The sequence below is a fragment of the Leptodactylus fuscus genome, chromosome 9, assembly GCF_031893055.1.
Source record: "Leptodactylus fuscus isolate aLepFus1 chromosome 9, aLepFus1.hap2, whole genome shotgun sequence".
Classification (NCBI taxonomy): Eukaryota; Metazoa; Chordata; class Amphibia; order Anura; family Leptodactylidae; genus Leptodactylus; species Leptodactylus fuscus.
This window is the reverse complement of record NC_134273.1, coordinates 26,661,644-26,686,610: the sequence shown is the minus strand read 5'-3', so window position 1 is coordinate 26,686,610 and position 24,967 is coordinate 26,661,644. Positions and strand designations below refer to the sequence as shown.

General features: G+C 42.3%; 1 protein-coding gene across 1 annotated transcript in view; it reads right to left on the bottom strand.

Annotated features, from left to right (window-relative positions):
• Positions 1 to 274: 274 nt before the first annotated feature.
• The window catches only part of LOC142218913 (ADAMTS-like protein 2), a 33,893-nt gene continuing 9,200 nt past the window's right edge, over positions 275 to 24,967 (bottom strand). The window contains exons 3-16 of the mRNA XM_075287905.1: positions 24,406 to 24,481; positions 21,107 to 21,209; positions 19,997 to 20,142; positions 17,810 to 17,927; positions 17,295 to 17,375; positions 15,587 to 15,762; positions 13,339 to 13,612; positions 11,637 to 11,880; positions 9,696 to 9,787; positions 9,231 to 9,357; positions 7,909 to 8,122; positions 7,528 to 7,683; positions 4,448 to 4,592; positions 275 to 421 (exon numbers count right to left, since the gene is read on the bottom strand). Of these exons, the coding sequence (XP_075144006.1) occupies positions 303 to 421; positions 4,448 to 4,592; positions 7,528 to 7,683; positions 7,909 to 8,122; positions 9,231 to 9,357; positions 9,696 to 9,787; positions 11,637 to 11,880; positions 13,339 to 13,612; positions 15,587 to 15,762; positions 17,295 to 17,375; positions 17,810 to 17,927; positions 19,997 to 20,142; positions 21,107 to 21,209; positions 24,406 to 24,481 (2,071 nt within the window). The 3' untranslated portion in view covers positions 275 to 302. The remainder of the gene's footprint in view (positions 422 to 4,447; positions 4,593 to 7,527; positions 7,684 to 7,908; positions 8,123 to 9,230; positions 9,358 to 9,695; positions 9,788 to 11,636; positions 11,881 to 13,338; positions 13,613 to 15,586; positions 15,763 to 17,294; positions 17,376 to 17,809; positions 17,928 to 19,996; positions 20,143 to 21,106; positions 21,210 to 24,405; positions 24,482 to 24,967) is intronic.

Below are 24,967 nucleotides of genomic sequence, written 5' to 3'. Positions count from 1 at the left end.
TCCGTCAGGGTGTAACCTATGTAATTCCTGAGCTCCAGCACACAGAGAGGTGAAGATATACAGATATGGAAGATCTAGTGCAATAGAGGCATATTCACATAACAGCAGGATGATGACTGCACGCCATAAAATTCTGTGAAAAAGAGGAGGTAAAAAAATAACTTCTGTCAAACAGACCTTGTACTACCATCTAATGCACCGGGAAAGTATGGCAGCAGGATTATTGTAATAGAAGCACCTGGAATTATCCATAATGTACAGAATTCACAAATGGAAGGGACTAACACGGCAAGAAACCCCGGTCAGGAGGCTTTCCCTCCGCAGGCTCGGCAGCAGGCCTTCCGGTAATACCAGTGTGAGCAAAGCTTCACCTTTAGCACCAGGGAACAGTTAGCAGTCGCCTTATCTTCACAGTTTTCATCTGGAAAAACATGGAGGATCTCAAAGTTATTACAAACAGACGTCAAAGGGATTGTGTGCAAAAAGCTTAGTGATATAAAATCACAAACTAAGTCCTTCTGAGCTGCCAGACCCCACCATTCCTGAGCTACAGGTACCCCCTTCCACTGCCAATCTCCATACCCTGGCTGCAAGCGCTGCAGCCTCTTCCCTGTACCAATGGCGTCACACTCAGCGATTACCCTTGGTTCAAATTTGCATTTAGTAATCCATTCGGGGGAGTTCGCATGGGGACCCACTTCCTGAACAGACTACCGAAGGCATTTGCAAGCAGTGTGCAGTGAAAGCACATGGACCCCATAGACTATAATGGGATCCGTGTGCTTGCCGCAAGATCTCCGCACGAGTCATGCGGACACGGAAAGTAGATTGTGAAGTACTTTCCTGTCTGCATGTTTCCTGCAGAGAAATCGCGACCAGCACTATAGTCTATGGGAGCCGGTACCGTATATGCGGCGTTATTTTGTGGCGGCCGCAAAATAGCGCCGCGTATATGGTACCGGCTCTCATTGAAAACAATGGGAGTGTATACGTCCCGCAAAAGCTCCCGCGCCGTCTACGTGCCACATTACATGCCAAAATACATCGTGTGAACCTGGCCTTAGGATTCCAGCTTCATTCATTTGTTCACGGATGTTACATAAGAGTAGATATTTCATTCACCAAATAAACTCAGTAAAATTAGTTTTAGACACAGTATACCTTTAGTAACCTTGTCTAGTAAGGTGTACATACTGTGGCTGGTTAGTAACAGGTATATCATGGCTGTCTCATGTATACATTACATTACAGAAACAACATTCTGGGTGACTTTCAGAGTGTGGGAAAATTCAGATCATTAGACAAAGCGATAGGTTAGGATGTGGAGGCGAAGGCTGGCAGCGATTCAAGGCGTTGAACTACAGGGAAGATCAGACACTAGAGATCAGCGGGGAAGGGATATATCAGGCTGGGATTATACACAGTGACATCATGGACTCAGATCTGACTGCTGGTCCGTCCTCTTATGGCTTAGGATACCTAGTAACAGTATGGGCAGGCAGACTTAGCAACTATGACCATGAATAACTATCATTCTCCCTTGTGACAAATTACAGTTATACTTCTATGTGATCTGGATTGCTTATATTATAATACTGACTATTACAGGGACCCTCTAATTCTCACCATGGACGTATATAAGGAAAAATGTATTCATACCCGGCTTCTGGTACGCTCAGCACCTGTGTGATTGTTTATTGAAGGCAGAGTACTACACCTTGGCCTCAATGCGCATGCGTTAAACCATGGGTGCATGTGCTGTAAAGGCAAGGTGTACTTCCCTGCCTTCAGTGAACATCTGTGTACAAGAGATGGTTAAACGCATGGTTCTCATCTCTAGGTAAGTATACAGGGATTTTTTGTGTTTTTTTAATGCAGCAAAAGACAGGATAAGGCTAAACCTTAGGGACCTGTTGGTGGTTTAATGGCCCAAACGGACTTGACAGGTTCTCTTTATTCTTACCATCTATCCACAGTATATATGAAAAGTGTCTGATCTTTGAGGGTCTGACTACTGGGACCTCCACCAATTATGAGAATGAGGGTATGTGCCCTCTTGTTTGGATGGGATGGCGACTGAGATTGCACTTTATGGGGTTGCTGGAGATAGCTGAGCATTGTACTTGGCTCCTCTTCTACATTCCCACAGAGATGAATGGAGCAGAAGCATATCTATCTATCTATCTATCTATCTATCTATCTATCTATCTATCTATCTATCTATCTATCTATATACTCAGCCACTGCCCCATTTGAACAGGGGGCACAGGACCCCCATTCTTGTCACTGTTGTGGTCCCAGTAATCCTTTGGATAGAGAACTTTAACCCAACCTTACTATACACACATAAGGGAGTGAGATAAGGAACTTCATAGCTGAAGGCTTTGTTATATAAGGGTGGTCTCTGTAACATGTTGGGGTCCCTGCTGTCTGTACCCACTCCTGCCTATACAACTGTGTAAGGCCTCATGTTCTAGCCATGTACTACCATATACTGTAACCTTCATACTCAGCTATATACACCAGGCTCCGCGCTTCGCCTGTGGACATGATGTCTACCACTTTTCTTTAATAGTACAAGCAAGGTGGAAAAGATTTCTTGACTGAATGGAGACTGTGATGAGCCAGAAGATGGCTGCATGGAAAAGAACCGCAGGCAAACAAGACTACAATACGTATTCTGGATGATACACATGAAGCACAAGGATGGATAAAAAGTGTGCCTGAAGACATGTTTGCTGAGAATACAACCGTGAAATTGATGCACATGTTTTATCTCCTCTGGGATCTGTCATGTCAGTATGTTTAGATGTTGTCTACACACATTATGGTGTACAAACTGTTTACTTTCCTCTCCAGGCGCGTGTGGCGTAAAGCAATCAAATATGTTTGCTTGTATTGTATCCCTTCCAATTCTGTGTGGGTGTATCGTCATACACGGCTCACATCAGGCTCCGACCAGGGTTCTATCCACTTGGATGAGTTGTATGATATTAAAAAAAAATGTCTGCTTCTTCCACCATTGCCACACCTTCTCATAGGCTGTATATATGGTATTGCCGCCCAGATGTATTCAAGTGGATTGGGCAAGGGCAACGCCAAACCATATAAATATTTCCTTCTTACTCATAAATTCATAGCAAAAGTGGACGCAATAAACTTTGACACTGAAACTAGATTGTATTATGATCACACTATATTATTTACACACAGCAGAAATAGAGATGTCTTAAGATGGCCATACTTTGTAATATATCGCAATCGAGGAAAAGGCCTCATTCTACTCTTATCAGGCCGTTTCCCTGTTCCCCCTCCCTCTGTTAAAATGTCTTTCATTCTGAAAATCCCTGATATATCTCAAGACAGACTGTAAGTCACATTGATGTCTATAGAAGTCTATGGAGAGTGGGGGAGTGAGCAGGAATAGAGAGAAAATTACAGATGTAAACTGATGCTGATGCTGAATAGGAGCTTTCTATCACAACTAAAGTGCTTTATTCATATCACTGCATGTCAGTCCCTCTCTCTATATGTCCTGCATGTTCTTGGGGCTGTTTCTGAGTGAACTAGATAGTTAAAGAGCAGATCTGTCTATACTTTCTGTGTGCAGTCTATGGCACCTGGTCTCTGCCCACCAGCTCAGAGTAGACAGGAAACAACAAACAAAACCATGCAGAGGGAAAATCGGCTAAAAAACTTATGTAACGGTTAGATATAGTGTTACTCCTCATTGCACACAATGTACTAGAGATTTCTGCAATGTTTGGTCACACTTTATCTATATCCATTCTAACCTACAACACTTCAAGAAATTGAAAAGTCAATAGAAAGTTCTAATGTAAAAACGTCTCGATCTTATTCTCTTTGCTCTCCTGCCAAATTCAATCTTACAGCATGTACTCTCTTGCGAAACTTTGCAACTGAGAACTTCTCAACAAGTATTCCTATCAGAGGTCTCTACACAATTCCGTATAATGGAGGAACTACCGTAATAGTTTTTATACAGAACATAGTGCCATACTTCTCCAATATGTTATGAGGCTGGGGTCTGCTTATACACCAGTCTTCTCGCCCCGTGACACTTTTCAGCCCAGTTCAATTCTATAAAAATTCTGAAAATTGTTCATACACTCACGTATCATTCACGTAGTGGGCCGCTGCAAAAAAGCGCTGCAGGAAAAACCACCGCGGCAGGAACGCATCGCAGAGGTTTTCACTTTGGATTTTCTGCTTCCATTATACCTATAGGGAAACCACCAGCGTTTCCGTAGGTATATTCAACTTGCTGTGATTTCCAAATCCGCAACAGTTTTGGAAATCGCAGCACATATTTTTCCGCAGTGTGTAAACGTGTGTGTGCTAAAATCCCATCCACTTTGAGGGACTGTAAAACGCTGCGTTTTTTGTCCCGGCCTAACAATCAGAGCTATAGCATGCGTCCTCTTACCTGGGGCCTCTGTGGGACACGGATTAACATTGCAGACCTGTTTACTTTCTGGTTTAGTAGACTGATCACATTCCTGGCTCAATTCTTCTCCTTGATAGCATTTTACTTCTCTTAGCTGGTGTCCAGATCCGCAGGTCTTACTGCACTGTATAAGACATCAGAAATGTGTATAAAAATACATTCACCTTTATATACAGCCTGAGCTTTCAACAACCAGGATTGTTGCCTGGGTACGGGGTGATACAGGGTTTTTGGTCAATCACTTGCCAATGCAAGATGGTGGAAGCAGTTCTCCCGATTTCTCCTAGAAGAGGGAATATCTGGCAATTCTGAGGCAGTGACATCCAGGTATTATTTGGGTGCATTCACACTACGGATACGCTTACTGATTCTGAACGTTAAAACACGTTCAGAATCAGCGCGTATAAAGCAGATCCCATTAATTTCAATGGGAGCCGGCATACGAGCACTCCCCATTGAAATGAATGGGCTGCTTTTTTCTCTACGAGCGCTCCCCATTGAAGTGAATGGGAAGCGCTCGCGTGTACGGCTCGGAATGAGCCGAGCGCCGGGCCCCTTCACACGACGAGCCGTACACACGAGCGTTTCCCATTCACTTCAATGGGAGTGCTCCTAGAGAAAAAAACAGCCCATTCATGTCAATGGGGAGCGCTCGTATGCCGGCTCCCATTGAAATGAATGGGATCTGCTTTATATGCGCTGATTCTGACCGTGTTTTAACTTTCAGAATCAGTCAGCGTATCCGTAGTGTGAATGCACCCTTAGGGTGCATTCACACTGAGTAAACGCTAGCTTATTCTGAACGTAAAACACGTTCAGAATAAGCGGCGTCTAAAGCAGCTCCATTCATTTCTATGGGAGCGGGGATACGAGCGCTCCCCATAGAAATGAATGGGCTGCTTCTTTCACTCCGTGCAGTCCCATTGAAGTGAATGGGGAGTGCCGGTGTATACGGCAAGCTCTGCTCATGCCGGAGCGTACACGCCGGCACTTCCCATTCACTTCAATGGGACTGCACGGAGTGAAAGAAGCAGCCCATTCATTTCTATGGGGAGCGCTCGTATCCCCGCTCCCATAGAAATGAATGGAGCTGCTTTAGACGCCGCTTATTCTGAACGTGTTTTACGTTCAGAATAAGCTAGCGTTTACTCAGTGTGAATTCACCCTTTAAGGGTGCATTCACACTGAGTAAACGCTAGCTTATTTTGTAGAGTAAAATTACACTTGTAAATTTTGCTATCCCATTGACTTCAATGATATTTTTTTACAAGTGTAAAAATACGCCTGTAAAAAATACGCCTGTAAAAAATACGCCTGTAAAAATACGCCTGTAAAATGTCATTGAAGTCAATGGGATAGCAAAATTTACAAGTGTAATTTTACTTTACAAAATAAGCTAGCGTTTACTCAGTGTGAATGCACCCTTAGAGTGTATTCTGTGATATATTCACCTCCATGGGGACTTCTGATCCAATCTGTTCTGATGACACAGAGCAGGGCAAGATCTGCTTTATGTTCATCAGACCATCGGCTTGCACACTCAGTCGTGTATATTAGGCCTTACTGTTCCCAACCCAATCTGACTGAATCGAAATTAGCATGTCATGGCGCATGTGGTAAATGCAGCTGATTATATAGACTGTTAATCCAGACCTGAAATCATCCTTAAAGATATCTAAAGCTTTTATTTCCCATTATTTTTGTATTGTCTTTTGCAATTTGTTACCTCGTCATAAAAAATGTCAAAAACGTAAATAAAAATTTTAAATATATAAAAAGTAACATGGACAAGGCAGGTTTGAAGCATTGCAGCACATATCCGAATAAAACGGGGATAGATTTAGAGCAGATATGTGTAGTTAGAGATCTGATCCCTTCCCCAAATGTTTGCGTAGCTGAGAAAAACCACCAGATGTGAGCCACTGACCCAAAATCTGCTTCCCGTACATCCCTAGCAGGTGCTAGTAGGAGAGAGATTAAGCTTATGTAAGTATATTGCACCACCTGGATAGTATTTTGTACGCATGGTCTTAAATCTTTACATGAGAAATACATTTATTTTGGAGAGAATAAAGGGGGTCTTTATAGTAGAGCTGTAATTCGTTCTCCAGGGAAATAACGGAATGAGGTTTCCTGGAGGAAAGTATTAAGGATAGATTCACACCACCAAGTTTCACCCGTGATGTCCAAATTTACTGGCCTCAACTTCATGCTGGGACTGAGACTTCTAGTATCATAGATATGTATGCTGATAGGAGTCCCTGAATGCTGGTGACATACTGTCAGTACCTAAACAGAAAATGCCAGCGTTTATGAAGGTATAATTGGCATGACCCGGGCGTTTTTGAGCTTTTCCACCGTGGATTTTTTTCTGCAATGTATGTATGGGATTAGCCAGAATCCGATTCACTTTGAAGTTACTGTAAAACACAACGTTTTTTGCTGCAGAGTTTCCACCATGTTTGCTGTGTTTTCGCAATGTGTGGCTTCAGCTTAAGGTCCGGTTCACATCTGCATTAGGGTTTCCATTAGGGAGTCTGATTGGAGACTGCCCGAATGGAAATGTATACACATTAAAAAGCAGTTAGCTTCAGGAAAACCGCGGACCCCATAGACTATAATGGGGCCCGTGTTGTTTCCACTTGGTTTCCGCACTAAACATGCGGAGGGAAAAGTGCTGCTTGCAGGACTTTTCTCTCCGCATTTTTCATGTGGAAACCAAGCGGAAACCACATGGGCCCCATTATAGTGTATGGGATCCACGGCTTTCCCAGGTAACCGTTTTTTAATGCGTATAGGTTTGCGTTCAGGGGTCCCCAAGTGGACTCCCTGAATGGAAACTCGAACGCAGAAGTGAATAGGGCCTAAGATTATATTTAGCCATCTGCCTCATACATTAGGGGCCATTTACATCAGGCTTTAATCATCTGTTTAGCCAATCAGTTTAAAGAGGATCTAACACCAGGTCTGAATGACATCCATCATCTGATCGGCGCCCTCACCCTCAGCAAGTTGTTCAGAAATGTATTTAGACTAACCAGTAATGGCATAACACTTACTGTCCCCCATTCAGTGGTTGTCCAGTGGTGGTCACAGGGTGGGCCCAGGCAGGGCTTCTCATCTGGAGGCTTAATACTTTCATCACACAGACTGGAGTCGGCCGAGCACTTGACTTCCCTCTTCAATAATCCTTCAGTTCCACAGGGAGCAGAACACTGAAAACAAAGGGACAGAAATATTATGGAGGCTTTAGCTCTGGAACATATAAAGCATATCACTAAACGCTGTTAACAGAGCTTAGGAAAAGTTCAGGCAAGATGGCCGCCCCTAATATCATGTACAGAAAATACAATAAAAAATATACAATCAGAAAATGAAAAATTCTATATCTCAAAATCTGGTTTTACTAAATACATAAAAACTGTTCCTTTGAAACATACCTCGGACCAGTCTGAGAACTCCCACTGAGGCCCACACGGCTTATTCTTACATACTTTCTTCTGTGGTGGTCTTGGTAGCTGGGCGCCATCACATTGCTCATCATATACAGAGCTATCTAGACCTGGTGCAAGCATCTTCCAGCATCGAACTGAGCGCACTTGGACTCCTTGACCACAGGTTCTTGAGCATTCACTCCAACCACTTGACTCCCATCTCCGAGGATCAAAAAAAGAGATAAGAATGTAAGGCAAGAACATCTAGAACTGCTGCAGTTAGAAATAAAATCAGTAGATCATGGAACCAGGAGGAAGATCAGAAAGAAGAACATGAAACAAAATATAGGAGACGAAAGTGATGTAAGCAAAGGCTGACAGGGACACCTAAACCCTTCAAAAATAGAAGTGTTATTGGTTTATTTGTGTCCACTTAGCAAATGAAATGAATGAAGAAATAAGAAATCTAAAACCCATCAATATTTGGTGTGACCTTTGTCCTTTGCCTTTGATCAATTCTTCTTGATACACTTGCAGACAGTTTTTGAAGGAACTTGACAGGGAGGTTGTTCCCGCCATCTTGGAGAACTAAGCACAGATCTTCTGTGAATGTAGGCTTGCTCCAATCCTTCTGTAATCCCAGACAGACTGGATGATGTTGAGATCAGGGCCCGGAGGGGGCCATATCATCACTTCCAGGACTCCTCCTCCAAAGAGCAAAGGTCACACCAAATAGTGATTGGATTTAGATTTCTTTTTTGTGCATTTGCTTAATATTGTTATTTGACAAAAACAAACTCTTACACTTCTATTTTAAATTTGTAGCTTTTTTCTAAAGCTTTTGCACGGCGCGGATACAATCCATGGGGCTGTATACACCACATTTTTGTTCTTTTGCCTACTCAGCATTTTGAAAATCCAATCATCCAACTACGTTTGTGTTTGATCAGCTTAGTATCGATCGCTGAAAGTTTCCATGATTTGGCTATCTTCATATGAGCTGCCTGGACAATGTAAGAAATCAATGTACCTAAGACTAAAGCCTTCTGGGCTATGCAAGGCAGGTTAAAAAATGAGCGACTTTGGGTCATTGTCACAAAATGTAAAATATCACTTAAGATAATAGGAGGCAGGCCAATGCTGAATGACAAGATGTTACCCTTGGGAATTTTCCATCCACCATCAGGATCTTCCAAAGTCCCATATATTGTTATGGTTGTAGTTAGACTATTATTTTTCTGAGCAAAAATGAAGTGACTCATTTTTGACACATAGCCCTGCTTTTACCTAAATGGAATGGTAGAGTACACTGTGCCCTTCTCCCTTACCTTGGCATACACTCTCTCCCTGTGCAGAATTCCTGAGTTGGTTCTGGCCTTGTCAATGGATCACAGTGTGACTCGTCTACTTCCCTCCCATCATAGCGGATACATAAAGCATATGTAGAACTGAGACCTGCAAAAAACATCAACAAAGAAGTTTAAGCAATACAAAAAAAGCAGGGTGTAAATTATATATTTTTCAGTACTATCCAACAATGCTCAATATAGTATATATTATCATATATACATACTATACTATATACTGTATATGACCAACATAGATCATGATGTGCTCCATATTTCTAATACAGTTTATGTTACTCTATGTGCATATTATTTGTCTATACACAAGAAGTACTGAAGTAAACTCTATCCATACACATCTTAAGCTTCAGTTTTATACCTGTATGTATGTAATTCTGCAGAAACCCTTAAATATAAATACTTAGTAAAGGAACAATTCAGTATTACCTGAGCTGCAAGTGGAGCTGCATGGGGAATAGGCAGAAACCTTCCAGCGATACATATCGGCCCGACTGATATCATGACTTGATATTACATCACTACAAAATAAGAATATATGCAAGGGCTGACAATGGAAAACTGACTGCCACATGGCCTGAAACACAATCTGACCATTTTGATGAATACCGATCATTTATACATCTTATTTATGGATCCTTTACGGTACTGAAGGAGGGTTGTCCAAACTCAAGGATCCTATCTATACTAGTAGCTTATGTAAATTGAAGACTTTTCCTAAATATATTGCTTTAGAAATGCTGCTTTGTTTGTCTGCTATGTGAACTTATTCCTCCCAGTGTTTACTCAGCGTTGCTATAACCATGGACCTGTGAGATAGGACAAGTGATGTCACTTACTCAGTGCAGGCAGGACTATCAATTCAGCTTATTGCAGTTTGCTGATAAAGTTCTGTCTGTTATCTCTCTATGTAAACACACAGATAACAGCGAGTCCATTCTCTACAAGCATGTGCATATTATCTGATCTGCATAAGTATTGTAATACTTCAGTGTTCCATTCAACAAGGGGAGGGGGAAATACAGGAATTGAGAAGAAGAGACAGCAGGCAGACTGCTGAAACACTAAGATGGGAAAACCCCTTTAATAACCTATTTAGAAAAAAACCTTGAATCACTTGAGGAACAGTTTGTGGCTCCCTGAAATTTACATTACTGTTTCTGAATGTAGAGCTCTTGGCTAATGGTGTTAAAGGGGTTGTCTGGGATAAAAAAACAATGGTAGGAAACTAGAGAATAATAATAGAAGCAGCACTCATGACCTTAAAGCTAAGGGTCAGTGCACACTGAGTTTTTTGGCGCTGATTTTGACGCTGAATCTGCCTCAAAATCAGCCTCCAAAAAGAGCACTGACCCTAAGGTCTCACATTACAGAGACCCAGTGCTTTTTGTTGCGTTTTTCAAGCCACAGTCTGAAGTGTACTTAACAGAAAGGAGACATCTAAGAGTCTGACTTGCAGCAAAATCTGTAACAAAAAATGCTGTGTTTTCGCAACGTGGGGCCTCAGCCTAAAAGGGATTTCCAAGATTTTTTTGTAGGGTATTTCTTTAACTGGGAATACTTGGTTAAAACTTTTTCACTAGGAGGTACTTTGCTTGAAAATTTTGAGAACCACTGTAGGGCCCCTTCACACGGAGTAAACGCGCGTGTATTTTGGCATAATACACGTGTAAAAATAAGACTCCCATTGACTACAATGACATTTTACACGTGTATTTTGACGTGTATTTTGATGTGTTTTTTTACACGTGCAAAAAAATGTCATTGAAGTCAATGGGAGTCTTACTTTACACGTGTATTTTTTACATGTGTATTTTGCCAAAATACACGCATGTTTACTCCGTGTGAAGGAGCCCTTAGAGAACTGCAGAGTTGTCCACTTATGGTGGCAATGAAGATAGCAAAGATCACAAGATGTATAACTGTGACCATTGATCCCATAAAGTCCCCAGCACTTGTACAGACTTATACATGCTGGTGATTTTATATGTCTGCCCATGCACAGCCATTGATCACTATGGACGCCCGTGATATATTACGGGATCATTGTCCTGATCGCTGCTGCCACTACTCTATATATGCGTCTCTGCCTCACAATATATATTATAGATTAGGAGGGGTAAGTAGAATTTAGGAAGACATGTTATGGATAACTTTTCATGGTAAGGGATACACCAGATATAATCCCTTTAATTTTTGTTTCCTGCCTATCATGCTATGTGTGTATTAGGACACTCTCTTAAGTCAAGACGGGATAAAAATGAGCCTTTTAAAAATCACAGTGGAATTAAGTATTAATATCTTTCATATATTAAAAAACAACAGAGCATACCAATTTCGTGTCAAAGTACAGTGTGCACAGCTGCGTACCTGCTGAACCCGGGTGCTTGGAGCGGCTCCGTCATGGGAACTGATCCAAGATGTTCATAAGCAGCTGGCAGCATCAGACTGTCCCTGAGTTGTTCTGCTTCCTGCGTGGACTCTGCAAGGGTCGGACCCCCAGGACTGCCACCAAAGAGGGATTGGCAGAGAGCAGAGTGGCTAGGCTGATCACAGAGTCTCCATAATTCACTCGGCAGTAATCCCTGAGGAGCATCTGTGCTGGGCTGGAGGCCTGAAACAGGGAGGTTGAGCAGTGATGACATTTACACACCATCTGACATTACATATGGAGAAGGGTGAATCACTCAGTAAAAAAAATCCAAGAAAAAGACTGATTTCATAGACTTTCCAAAATGTGCTTGAATGCTGTACAGCAAATGTATCAGCATGTGTGTTTTATTTCTTGCAGAGGCGCACAGATAAACAATATGGTTCTGCTTGCAGATAAACATGTGGATATGTTTATAATAGCAAAGTCGCAAGAACTTAGTCCTCACTTAATGATCAGTCCCAGGCAGATAAGATCTCACCCTCAAAGTGACAGCAAGCTGAGAATGCCTTGTTTAAGCATCCTCTTACAAGGCTTGGGCTACGTTCACATCTATATCAGTGGAGCGTCTGTCACAGATTTGGTCAAAAGTGCAAAGTGACGGAAAGTTAACAGAAACCAGATGGGCCCATTATTATCGAGGGGATCGGCCACATCTTAAAGAGCACCTGTCACCTCTCATGGAACACACCTGTTTGCCAAGAGCCAGGTTCATTGTGAAGTTTCCAAAAAAATTTGGTTTGGAAATTTTTGAGGTTCACCATCCATGAGCGACTATTATACTCTATTCATACAACTTAGTATAATATGCGGAGGCCCAGGGGAGGTGCATTAACATAACAAATGGTCATACTCACCTTTCCTGGGCGCCGTTGTGACCGTCCAGCTTCCTTTTCATGCCTCCTCCAGCCTCCTAAATTATGTCAATGGCCCCAATAGACCGCTGAGGCCTCAGAAGTCATGTTGGACACATCAAGATCATGATATCATATCTATTTGTTATGACATCAGTGCAGCAACTGAGAATTGAGACCACTGACATACAGTAATTCAAGAGGTAGGAAGAGATCCAAAGAGGACAGGAGGAGCCTAGAAGAGGTGAATTTGTTATTTTTATCCACCTCCCATGGGCCTCTGCCAGGGTATAATGATAGCAATTCAGTTTGGACTATGAAACTGATGGGCCGAACCTCACAAATATTCATGAGATTAATCTTATCAGGTTCACCCAACACTTCTCTCCTGACATGCCTGTTTTAGCCACTAGTTCCCATGAAATAACAGCTCTGGAGCATCTTTTCTTCTCTCTGTTGGGTCGCTCCTCTGTTATTCCTCCAAGAAATTTATGAATAAATTGACAACTGGCTTAGGATAGGCCATAAAAATTAATTTCCGAACAACCCCTTTAATTTTGGGGGAATACAATTATTTACAAAGAACAACATGTCAGAAGTGCCAGGTCCTCTGTAAGCAGCCATTACCAGCTGTGGACAGGTACTTCATGCCATTTCTAGAATTTTGCATATCTTTATGTGTGGCAATGTCAAGAAACATTCATATATATATATATATATATATATATATATTAGACTATATGGTCCATTATAACACCACGGAAGGATAAAAGAACATTGAGCTTACCGTCTGTCTGGTCTTCTACTATCTCTTGTACTTTAGCAGCTCCGTCTAGATGTACAAATGGTCTTTCTGCCTCCTCAGTGTTCCCCCAGTTATATGTGTCGGCAGACTCAGGCAGGTTGCTCTCATCTTCTGTTTGAGCTCCACCTTGTATATTACTTGGAGCTTGAGGAATGGGCTGTATTGGCTCGGACAGAAGAGGCAGAGGCGCCTCAAGGGCTCGAGGTACAGTGTATTCATAGGTAATGTGTGGAATCTTTCCATTGAAGTTATAATACTAAAAAAAACAAAGATAAATTAATATTTTTAGAACAGGATATTCACAGCCGCCATGAAAACATAGGCTATACTGTAAGGCCTTAGGCACACAACAGTGAAAAATTGTCATTTTCAGAACAATCTATGGGTGGGTTCATATATCTGTTCGTTTTTTTTCTCGTAGACCACTTTCAAAATGTTATTGGTTTTGGTGCACCCCCTGCTTCTACATTTCTACCATATTCCCAAAACTCGACAAAAAATGTGAAGATTAGATCGAACGATGGAAATTTGCATTGCGGCTGAACCACCTGGACCACTTTGGGAATCACTGGTTTAAAGGGAACCTGTTAGCATGATTTGGGAAACTAACTCCCCCCCCCAGGTACATGCGGACCAGGGTTTTGGTGTCCCAAAACACCCTATTATAAAGCTGAAGTTAGAAAACATTTACATTCACCCTGCTGCTGTACTTCCAGCACCTGCAAAGTTCTTCAGTGAAGCCAGACGATTAAACCTTGGCCTCAGTTTTGTATGTACCAGACCTCAGGTACATGGGTAGTGAAGCCGAGGTGTACAGTACAGTCTCTGCTTCACTTTGCAGGTGCCGCGAGCGCCAGAGAGGAGTCTGATGATGCTCATTGGACTCATCTTTAGCTAAGTATAAAGGATTGTTTTGTTAACGTGAACCAGGCTGGTTCTACAGGGTGATTTGTGACGCCAAACCCCCATTCCATAAGGACCTGTGAGCGGTTTAGTGTCCCAAATTGACCTGACAGGTTCTCTTTAATGGACCGTGAATAACGCCCATCAAAAAAACAGGACATGTCCTATGTTTGGCCATACCAAAGAGGTATCTCTCACCTCCATTGCTTATTTGACCACACAGACAAAAAAGATAAAAAGACAGACATGCGTCAGTTCTGCATAGATGGGAAGGTGACACTCAAAATCATTTGCTCTGGAGGGTCCAAATAATCCCAATCCAACATTGACATTATCGATAGCACTAGAGTCATATAAGCAAAGGCCATCATTTTGATATGTCGCTTTAGTATCTGAAATAGACCATCCGCTACATATAGACAGATGTATTCTTAAATCACAAAATATACAGTAAGATACCTGATAAGAAACAAGAATGCAGAAAGAAAGGAAAAAGACAACACACTTATACAAGTTGCTTATACTGTACATGGATTTACAAGACATGACCCTACCCCATGGAAGGCTAAGAAGGTGAGAATAGTCTTATTTTTTGTAATATTTAAGAAGCTGTTCAATTGTTCCTCTTTTACCAGGAATAGGGGTCCATTGACGACTATCTGAATGGAGTAGCAATCACCTGGGTGAAATGCTCTTCTATTCTTCTCTATGGGACTCTCAGCTGTCCCTGGCATTCGCATAGAGATGAATGGAGTGGCACTGCACCTATACAACTGCTGCTACATTGATACGAGGTGGACAAGACTCCCATTCTTGATATAAGTGGGGGTCAGACCACCACCAATCTACAACCTGTCCTCTATTCAATGGATAGAAGAAATAAATTGTAAGCTCATCATAATTTCTTTAATCTGTAACATTCATCAACCCTTACCTACCCAGTCTGTGCGTATACTGTACACTGTAACACTTAATATCTAGCATTCCTCCTTCTATAGGTGGCACTTGACCGCATTTGTTCTCCTAATCTGCATACCATTTTCCCAAGCTGCCTGGCCTATAAGAATTCCTACACAAAATGGCGGCCTCCAAAACCTAAAACAGTACCTACCTGACCTTGGCAAACATTAGTGGCAAGAAAATAACCATCTGCATTGCCAAATCATATAACAGACAGTAGAATACATTTACATACATCTCTGTAACTGAACCTGGTGCAAGATATAAAAATAACAGGCTCTTCTAATAAAGTAAAGATGTCTTGAAGATGGTATTTAAGTTCTCATGTTTATAGGCATGCAGATAGGCTGGGGTCTCATACACACACCATGACACTGAGGGACTGGTTGGTCGGCCCGGGTGTAGTTAGGTATTCCAGTCCCTCACTCTGTACATTTGCAGGTCGTCGATACTTGACCAAGGTTCCTGCAACACGAAAGTTCTGAGGATTATCCATCATCATGTTCCCGTTGATGTAGAAATTCCCAGCAGAGTCTGCCAGAGCTGGGAAGAGATAAACAGAATAGAAATAACATAAGCGTGGGAAATGGCGTAAAAAGAAACATGAAATAAAGGGTATGCAATCTAATATGCTTATATATTATAGCCAAGGGTCCCCCAGCTCAAACCTTGCACTGTGACACTGAGGCTAAGGCCCAACGGGACATCCCGCAGCAATAAAGTGTTGCAGGAAAAACTCTGGCAGCAACGCACCGGGCCACGGCCTTAGATAGTATTTTCAAGGACTTGAATATTACTTAATCGTGTTTCTGCATGGTGACTACTAACAGGTTCTGATATACTCTTAGTACGTGGCAGAAAATTCACTGCTTGGGAACATATTGGGTGAGACTGGAATGGTCCCAAGCTTTACACATAATAGGTCCTACAATCATACCGACAATAATAGGGGCATTTCATTCCCTCTGGTGAGCCCAAGGTAACCCAGTCCCAAGGTGGAAACATATATGTGCTGGTTTGTACATCAATGTGTATACAATGAGGATTGGGTTCTGGTGACAGACTCCCCTTAAAGAGGACCTTTCATCAGATCGGGCACATGCAGTTTTATATACTGCTGGAAAGCTAACAGTGCACTGAATTCAGCGCACTATCGGCTTTCCCGATCTGTGCCCGGAGTTAAGCGCTATCGGTCCCGGTACCGTAGTGCTTTACAGTCAGAAGGGCGTTTCTGACAGTTAGCCAGGGACGCCCTTCTGCCCAGCAGCGTCTATCGCGCTGTACAGTGTGAGCGGGGAGGAACGTCCCCTCCCTCTGCTCACACAGCTCGTCCATAGACTAGTATTATCAGGAGGGGAGGGAGGCGTTCCTCCCCGCTCACACAGTACAGCGCGATAGGCGCTGCTGGGCAGAAGGGCGTCCCTGGCTAAGTGTCAGAAACGCCCTTCTGACTGTAAAGCGCTACGGTATCGGGACCGATAGCGCTTTACACCGGGCACAGATCGGGAAAGCCGGCATTGTGATGAATTCAGCGCACTGTCAGCTTTCCAGCAGTATATAGAACTGCCTGTGCTGTGATGTACAAACCAGCACATATATGTTTCCACCTTGGGACTGGGTTACCTTGGGCCTGTGCCCAAATCGGTGAAAGGTCCTCTTTAAGCTAGTCTACCAAGACTAAAAGTGGACAAATCTTACAAGTCTTTAGAGACTTATCATCACATACACATTCTCTCTCTTTAACATGATATGAGACTTTCATTTTGGCTTCCATTTGGCTTATCCATCATATGACACATATATCATTACTTGCTGGACCCCATTTTAAGTAAATGAGGTCCAAATTTGAACATAGTCCTTGCAAAAAATAACATTAGTCTAAAGGGGATCTGTCCCTCTCCTGACATGTCATGTATGAAGAATACGAGTCTTCAGGAGAGGTAGCGCGCCCTGTTTACATGTAGCTTGGATTTCCCTTACATTCTATTATTTAATTATAAATAATAATTGCATTATTATTATTTCATATCTTACAATGTTAGTATATGCACAGAGGACCTCAGGCTCTTTCTCACCTAGAATATTTTCAGTATTTCTTTTTTCGGTGATAAGAATGTCAAACGCTCCAGCAGGAATTGTTGTAATAAGAGCATAACCTGGAATACAGGAGCAGAAAATGACAAGCGCTACGGTATATGGTATAATTCAGTCACTGTGTAGCATGACATTATACCGCCCTGTCACAGTACACTATGCTGAGCGCTCGGTGACAAGCACTGTGTTTCACCAAAATCATAATGTCTGTCTCGTACGTCCTAACAGAAAACACATTGCTGGCTTTGACATCAAGCTCCGGCTGTCGAGCTGGCACTTTCTAGAGAATTGGTTTTATGACATGTAGCAGCGGCTTTACATACTGCAGTGCTGTAACAGACGTTCATGGTATACTGCAGGAACTAAACCCATTGTACAGGCTTCAACATGCAAATATTACTGGGAGCCGAACACCTGATCAAATTCAGTGCAGAATTTTACATAAATTTAGATGATAAATAATTGGTTCTCCCGGTCACATAGGTACAACACTTACCCAAGACACATTTCCTAAAGCTTCCCGATACCCTATAACATGCGCTCCCATCACCACCGCACACTCCACATCTGTCCAGTGATCTGGATGAATAAAGCTGCCCATCGCATCCTACCGGCTGCAGAGACAGAGAGAGATATAAAGTAACACAAAATCACACAACACAATGACTACGACTACTGATCCGAAAATATTCTATAATTTTATAGGTGTGATCATTCTACAAATTTCCAGAGTAACAAGATGAAAAGTTAAACTTTACCGCATCAAGGGGTAAAAGAAAACTTTACACACAGTATGTGCCCTTTTACTGCCTTATAGCAAACACCCTTGTGCACATGTCTTGATTTTTTTGTACGGGTCCATTCACGCGGAGTAACGTGAGGCGTTTTTTGTGCTTATTTTGTGCTTATTTTTACGGCTGTAAAAAGACGTTTCCATTGAGTTCTATAGTAAAATACACCTGTATTTTTACGTTCATAAAATAACGTCCGTAAAATAACGTCCGTAAAAATACAGGCGTATTTTACTATAGAACTCAATGGAAACGTCTTTTTACGGCCATAAAAATAAGCACAAAAAACGCCTCGCGTTACTCCGTGTGAATGGACCCTACCGCTCTAAATAAGGAATGGTGCAGCCTGCCAGCAATGGAAAGTTGTTACGTGCTTGGTTCTATTACCGTATATATTCTGTAGACTTGGATGTATTACCGCAAGTATTCTGGAGACTTGGATCTATTACCGCATCTATTCTGTAGACTTGGATCTATTACAGAATGTATTCTGTAGACTTGGATCTATTACCTCATCTATTCTGTATACTTGGTTCTATTACTGCATCTATTCTGTATACTTGGTTCTATTACCGCATGTATTCTGTATACTTGGTTCTACTACCGCATCTATTCTGTAGACTTGGTTCTATTACCGCATCTATTCTGTAGACTTGGTTCTATTACCGCATGTATTCTGTATACTTGGTTCTACTACCGCATCTATTCTGTAGACTTGGTTCTATTACCGCATCTATTCTGTAGACTTGGTTCTATTACCGCATGTATTCTGTAGACTTGGTTCTATTACCGCATCTATTCTGTAGACTTGGTTCTATTACCGCATGTATTCTGTAGACTTGGTTCTACTACCGCATCTATTCTGTAGACTTGGATGTATTACCGCATCTATTCTGTATACTTGGTTCTATTACCGCATGTATTCTGTAGACTTGGTTCTACTACCGCATCTATTCTGTAGACTTGGCTCTATTACCGCATGTATTCTGTAGACTTGATTCTATTATCGCATGGTTCTATTACTGAATGTATTCTGGACTTGGCTCTGGTCCTATATCTATGTATTACACCTATTTGCATACCCTACTCATGTATCTTAGGTGTAACTGTGTCCTTAAAATATGTGATGTACGCCACACTTTAACACTACCCCCAACTAGATGTTCTGCACATTAGCCATGTTCTGCATGTTCCTGACTCCAACAGCAATCCATGGCTAATCCCAGGGAGCTGACTATATAGGAGGCTTCGTCCATAATTGGCAATAGGTCAATTTATTAAGACTGGCATATCCTACACCAGTCATTATCAATTCCACCAGTAATGTGACATGTGCCAGAATTAGGGCTCGTTCACATCTGCGCCCGGGAGTCCGTTTTGCAGGTTTCCATTTACTGCACAAAACAGAGCAGGAGACGAAAAAGCTGCAGGACTCTTTCAAACCCATTCATTTGAGCGGCGAAACCGGTTTTTTTTAAACGGACACAAAGTCGGACATGCAGTACTCTGTGTCCGGTTTAAATTAAGACGGTTTCGCCGCAGAGAGCATAAAACGCTCACTGGTGCTCACGGGTGGACTCAGCATGACAGCTTTCCATCTTCTGCATGCAGAAGACGGAAACCTGAGAACAGACTGCCGAACGGTAGTGTGAGCCCAGCGTCAATAAAAGGATTAATATTTCTGGTGGTCTGGTGCACCAGAATTGATTTATACATCAGTAAGGGACTGGCATATATTTCAGTTATAACTTTTAGTCTATTACACTACTTGTAAGAGGTCGGAAACTTTATTGTAAAAAAAGAGGGTACCGATAGGTTTTATTGTAAGGATGTATAACATAAGAATAGTCAGTAACTAAACATGCTTATGATGTATACAGCCCCAGCGGTACCTCACATTTGCCGCTGATACAAACTCCCTGATGTGTCCTGTCTCTACAGCTTGTTCCATCATGGGCTGGTACCAAAAGTTGCCTCTCCCTGGTGGTACTGGTGCACTGAAGATCACACGGCTTACTGGAAATGCTGGTGTAGTCATCTGGTAAAGAGAGAAGGACACTGTGAGGAATCGAAAACCTAGGATTTCAATGGACTCTTACCATGTTCCTATCCCATAACCAATATGGTCTTGTGGTCACCATAAGATTCCAGTGAAGAGGCATCACCCAAGTCAGTTCTTGGCTGTGGTCTCTCACCATCTGATATGAGTTGTTCACATACCCCTTTAAAGGGGCTCTATCAGCAAAATTATGCTGTATGAGCCCCACATATGCGTGAATAGGCTTTAAAAAGGCTCTTCCGGCACCGGTAATCTTATTTTAAACCCTGCTCCCGTTTTAAAATAAAACAATAAAAACATATATGTAAATCATACCTGAACATGCACGGTGGGCGGTCGTGCACTATCCGACGTCATCTTCTGGCACGCCTACCTCTTCTTTCTTCTTACAGCGACGTCCTCTGGTCCCGGCTCTTCCGCAGCTTCATCCTCATCTTCTTCCAGCTGGATTGCTTGAAATCCCGCACCTGCGTAGTAGCGCTCCCCTCCGGAGCGCTACTGCGCAGGCTTCGGCGCCATTTTTATCAATGGCAGTTCGCAAGAATACTCAGTTCCCTTAGAACTACACGAGCATACTGCGCATGCCATTGATAAAAATGGTGCCGAAGCCTGTGCAGTAGCGCTCCGGAGGGAAGCGCTACTACGCAGGCACGGGATTTCAATCAATCCAGCCGGAAGAAGACGAGGATGAAGCCGCGGAAGAGTCGGGACCAGAGGGCGTCACTGTAAGAAGAGGTAGGCGTGCCAGAAGATGACGTCGGATCGTGCACGAGCGCCCACTGTGCACGTTCAGGTATGATTTACATATATGTTTTTATTGTTCTATCTTAAAATGGGAGCGGGGTTTAAAATAAGATTACCAGTGCCTGTGTGTATGCATATGTGAAACTCATACAGCATAATTTTGCTGATAGAGCCCCTTTAAGTTATCACATTCCCTTACCTGGATATAGTGGTACCCAACGATGATACAGTTTCCCAAAAGCCCTTGCATTAAATGCAGAGCACTGATACTGTTTGAAGCTTGCAGATCCAGCCGGACACATCTGAAGAAGAAGAACAATATATTTTATAGGTCCATGTTCCTACTAGTATAGACACCTATAAGTGAGGCTAATGTGTGGTCCAGGAACCTATGGTCAATAAGCTACTTTCAAGTGGGTCAATGACCACAAGTAACCATTACCCTACCACAACCGTTTCTGCCACATGGATCACCGGAGATGTATCACAATTATTAGTGGTCAATGTCAGCTGTAAGTTCAGATTCGCAGGATACAACTATCATTAGTTGTCATTTTTAATGACCTATAGTAACGTAAACCATATGAGCGAAACTTTAGATATCAGTCATTGAAAGTAAAAGAAAGACTTTTCTGGGCAATTGGGGCACTTGGTTTGGACTTAATGTATTTGGTCCACAACAAATCTGATGCTGTAATAGGGTGAATGTGGCCCAATGTGAATTTCGGGAGATTTGCTCCTCTGTACTACCAAGATATAGCTCTTGATAGTCAGTCAGTAATGCTTGTGGGACAACCCCCTTATGCTATTTTGGCCACAAAATAGATTACATGACCAAAGATTGCCACTTTTGCCAGTAATGCAAGTGAATGAGAGAATTGGAGAGTCACAGTCATGGCAACCTTGGGGATCACAATCACCCCATTAGTTGCAATGTTGCAGGGTGAGATAGCAGCCTTTGGTCAGGCAATGGGTGTAATGACCAAAATCATTGTGTAGCCCCAACCTAAAACAGCACAGAAAAGCAACACGGTATTAAAATAAGGACATGTCTGTTTGAATAACTACTAGAATATACCCAAAAGCAAACAGGCATTCTCCGAACACTATACACACTGGTGCGGCACAGCATGCAGTTCCTACAAAACAATCCTCAGTCCACTTCAAAGCCCCTGCAGAAATCTATGGCACGCCTTCAGGCTACACATGCTTGTGAATGAGTTTGCCGTCCATACAATGATATACGAGTCGGGCAGGATTATATGCGGGTAATTACATGCTATACATGGAGTAATGACAGGGCTATGTGTGGATAATTATAGGCCTGTACATCACAGTTATGTAGTAAGTGTAATGGGGAACAATCACATTACATTCGCTCATTCACCGTAGCGTGTTACTATGATCACTTACAGTTGTCTGCACTTTACAAAGAGCCCAGACCATTTGCTTATTTATATGCTATAACTACTTTACTGCAATACCACTCACGCTTCAATATAACCACCCGCCTCCCAAAATACTACTCTGCAGAAAATTTTGGCACCTAACAAAAATAACTCTGTTTTGGGTGAAGAGGAATGTAGACTGTGCTATGTATAGGTTATACATGGGTTGGAAGGGTCATAGCACAAGTATACAGATACTATATAGGGATACGTGATTGTTATAGTAGATATACATTTTTAATATCTTAAAGTGATCTTGTCTCCTATTACAACTTTGGGTACAATACTGGGTGGAGGGATAAGGGAGCAGAGCGGATTGCAGGCTATGGTAGATCCACGATCGCTCTGACAATTGTAGAATCAAGGAGTATATATATATATATATATATATATATATATATATGTAGTAGAATCAAGGAGGATCTAACATAGATCAACAGAAAAGCAGAAGGTGTTGCATATCTTGGGTGTTGTCTTTATATATACAGTATGTTAGGGCAGGGCAATTAATCGAAACGCTCAATTAATCGCAATGAACTTGCTCGTATGGATTATTTCAATTATTTCCAGTACCTTCCACCCGCTCAGCCCCAGCCTTCAGTGAAAGCTGCATACAAATCATACGTCACAATGTGCATGACATTTTACCCTGTTCTACCTCATGAAACAAATTGTGAGTTATGCAGTTCTACCAACATCTTTTCTTCTGGGTCTTATACATGGCCGACCATCATGGGCACTCCAACCCCAATCAGCTCAGAGAGACTTACAACTCAACTGTTAGAACATGTCTTGGAGGAAAATGCTACCAGCACCATCAGGTACCCTGCAGGTCCCCACAGCACAGCACCAGCCTAGGAGAGAGATTCTAGCCACTACTCTCAGTCTCCTTACCGTCCCCATGTACATATAGCATATGACTGCTAAGGTCAGCGATTGGCTGCAAAGCTCAAGCGAACAATTCACATGATGATATCGTCGCAGGACTGGTATGGCCAATGGAGAGCCAGGGTAATGATTATTTTTTTAATTTGATACCATTTGCTTCTCTTAGGCATAATTCTTAAAGTCCTTTCTAATCTTTAGCTCCATAGTACAGAGCAGGGCATTGTGTAATGAATAGTGAGTTTACTCAACCAGCAGATTCTTCATGTAAGAATAAGGTCCCATGCAGATGAACAAGTAAGTGTGCTCCTCCGAGTGGGCGTCCAATGGTCCGATGAACAAAGAGCTGATCCTGTCCTGCTTCATGTCTTAGGAAAAGAATGCATCGGAAGCCCTTATACAATAAGTACATTCACTCCAAGAGTCATCCGAGTGCATTTCACTGCAAACTCAGCCCCACATTGGACAGCACACTTGGTCGTGTGCATGGGGCCTAAGTTCTGCAGTTGGTCATGTGATCAGCAAACTGACCTGAACATATCAGCCAAAAGTCCCTGTTTTCAATGCAAGTCTATGGGAGTGTAACATCCAGGCTGTCATAGATTTACCTAGAAATAGTGACTTCCTTCTGAAGAGTCAATCCACAGGTCAGTCTGAGGATCACATGACTAGATGCAGAACCCATTCAGTGACTACAAGAAGAGTCTGCCAAGTGACTAAACTCACCTTTCATTGTACAGAACAGAGCTAAAGTATAAAAAATTTCAGGACTGCAACTCTAAAAATCCAGACAGTCAGTTTCAGTAAACCCAAAATCAATGCAGTACAGGATGTCACAGTGCACAAAGTGTTAAATAGAGATATATAATAAGAGTAAGGTCTCATGTAGATGCGATATGCATGCAGGATTTAAGAAGGATTCCACTTATGTTTTTTCAGTGCCCTGTTTTGATCTCTGCCTCCCATTGGAATTTGGACAGAACTTCGCGCTGATTTTGAGGTCGAATCCTTCTTAAATACTCCTTAAAATCAGCACCAAATTCCGTATGTGTCAACATACCCTAATGGATTTCCAGACAGAAATGGAGCCAGAAGGAGATGCACAAACATTCAGCAGAATTCTGATTGTTTCCATAATCTCTTCCTGATCAATGTCTGTACCTACCTGTTGCTGGCACAGCTGGTATTGCTTGGCCTGACCTCCACATACTGTGTTATCCAGTCCTGCAACTGTTTGGAGTCTGTGGGAGATAAGACACATCTTCAGATCACAAAAGAAATCAATACTTGCTTTAAGTTGCCATACACATTAGATGATTGTTGGCTGAAGCAGCTGACCACTTAGTGTGTATGGCAGTCCCTCAAGTCTTCCCTATCTGTAGATGTCAGTGGAGATAAGGATCAGGCGGGGTTCATACCTGCGCCGCACCGAAAATTCCCCAACAAAAAAGTGCTGCAAGTAAGACTTTGTCCGGCAGTTTCAGTTTAAAAAACTAGACACCCAACAAACCCCATTATAGTCTATGAGGTCCATCGCTCATTGATCCTCCAATAGACCAGAATAATGGACATCTGGGCGTCAAAGTGAACATAGTGTCAGGAAATTGGATTTCAACTGCCCAGTCGTCCACTTCTCAGTTCTCCATCCTCAGAAGTGTCTGGCAGCAGCTTCCTCCTCTATCCACATTCATGGCACAGGTATTGCTCTGTCCAGCATGCATGTCATG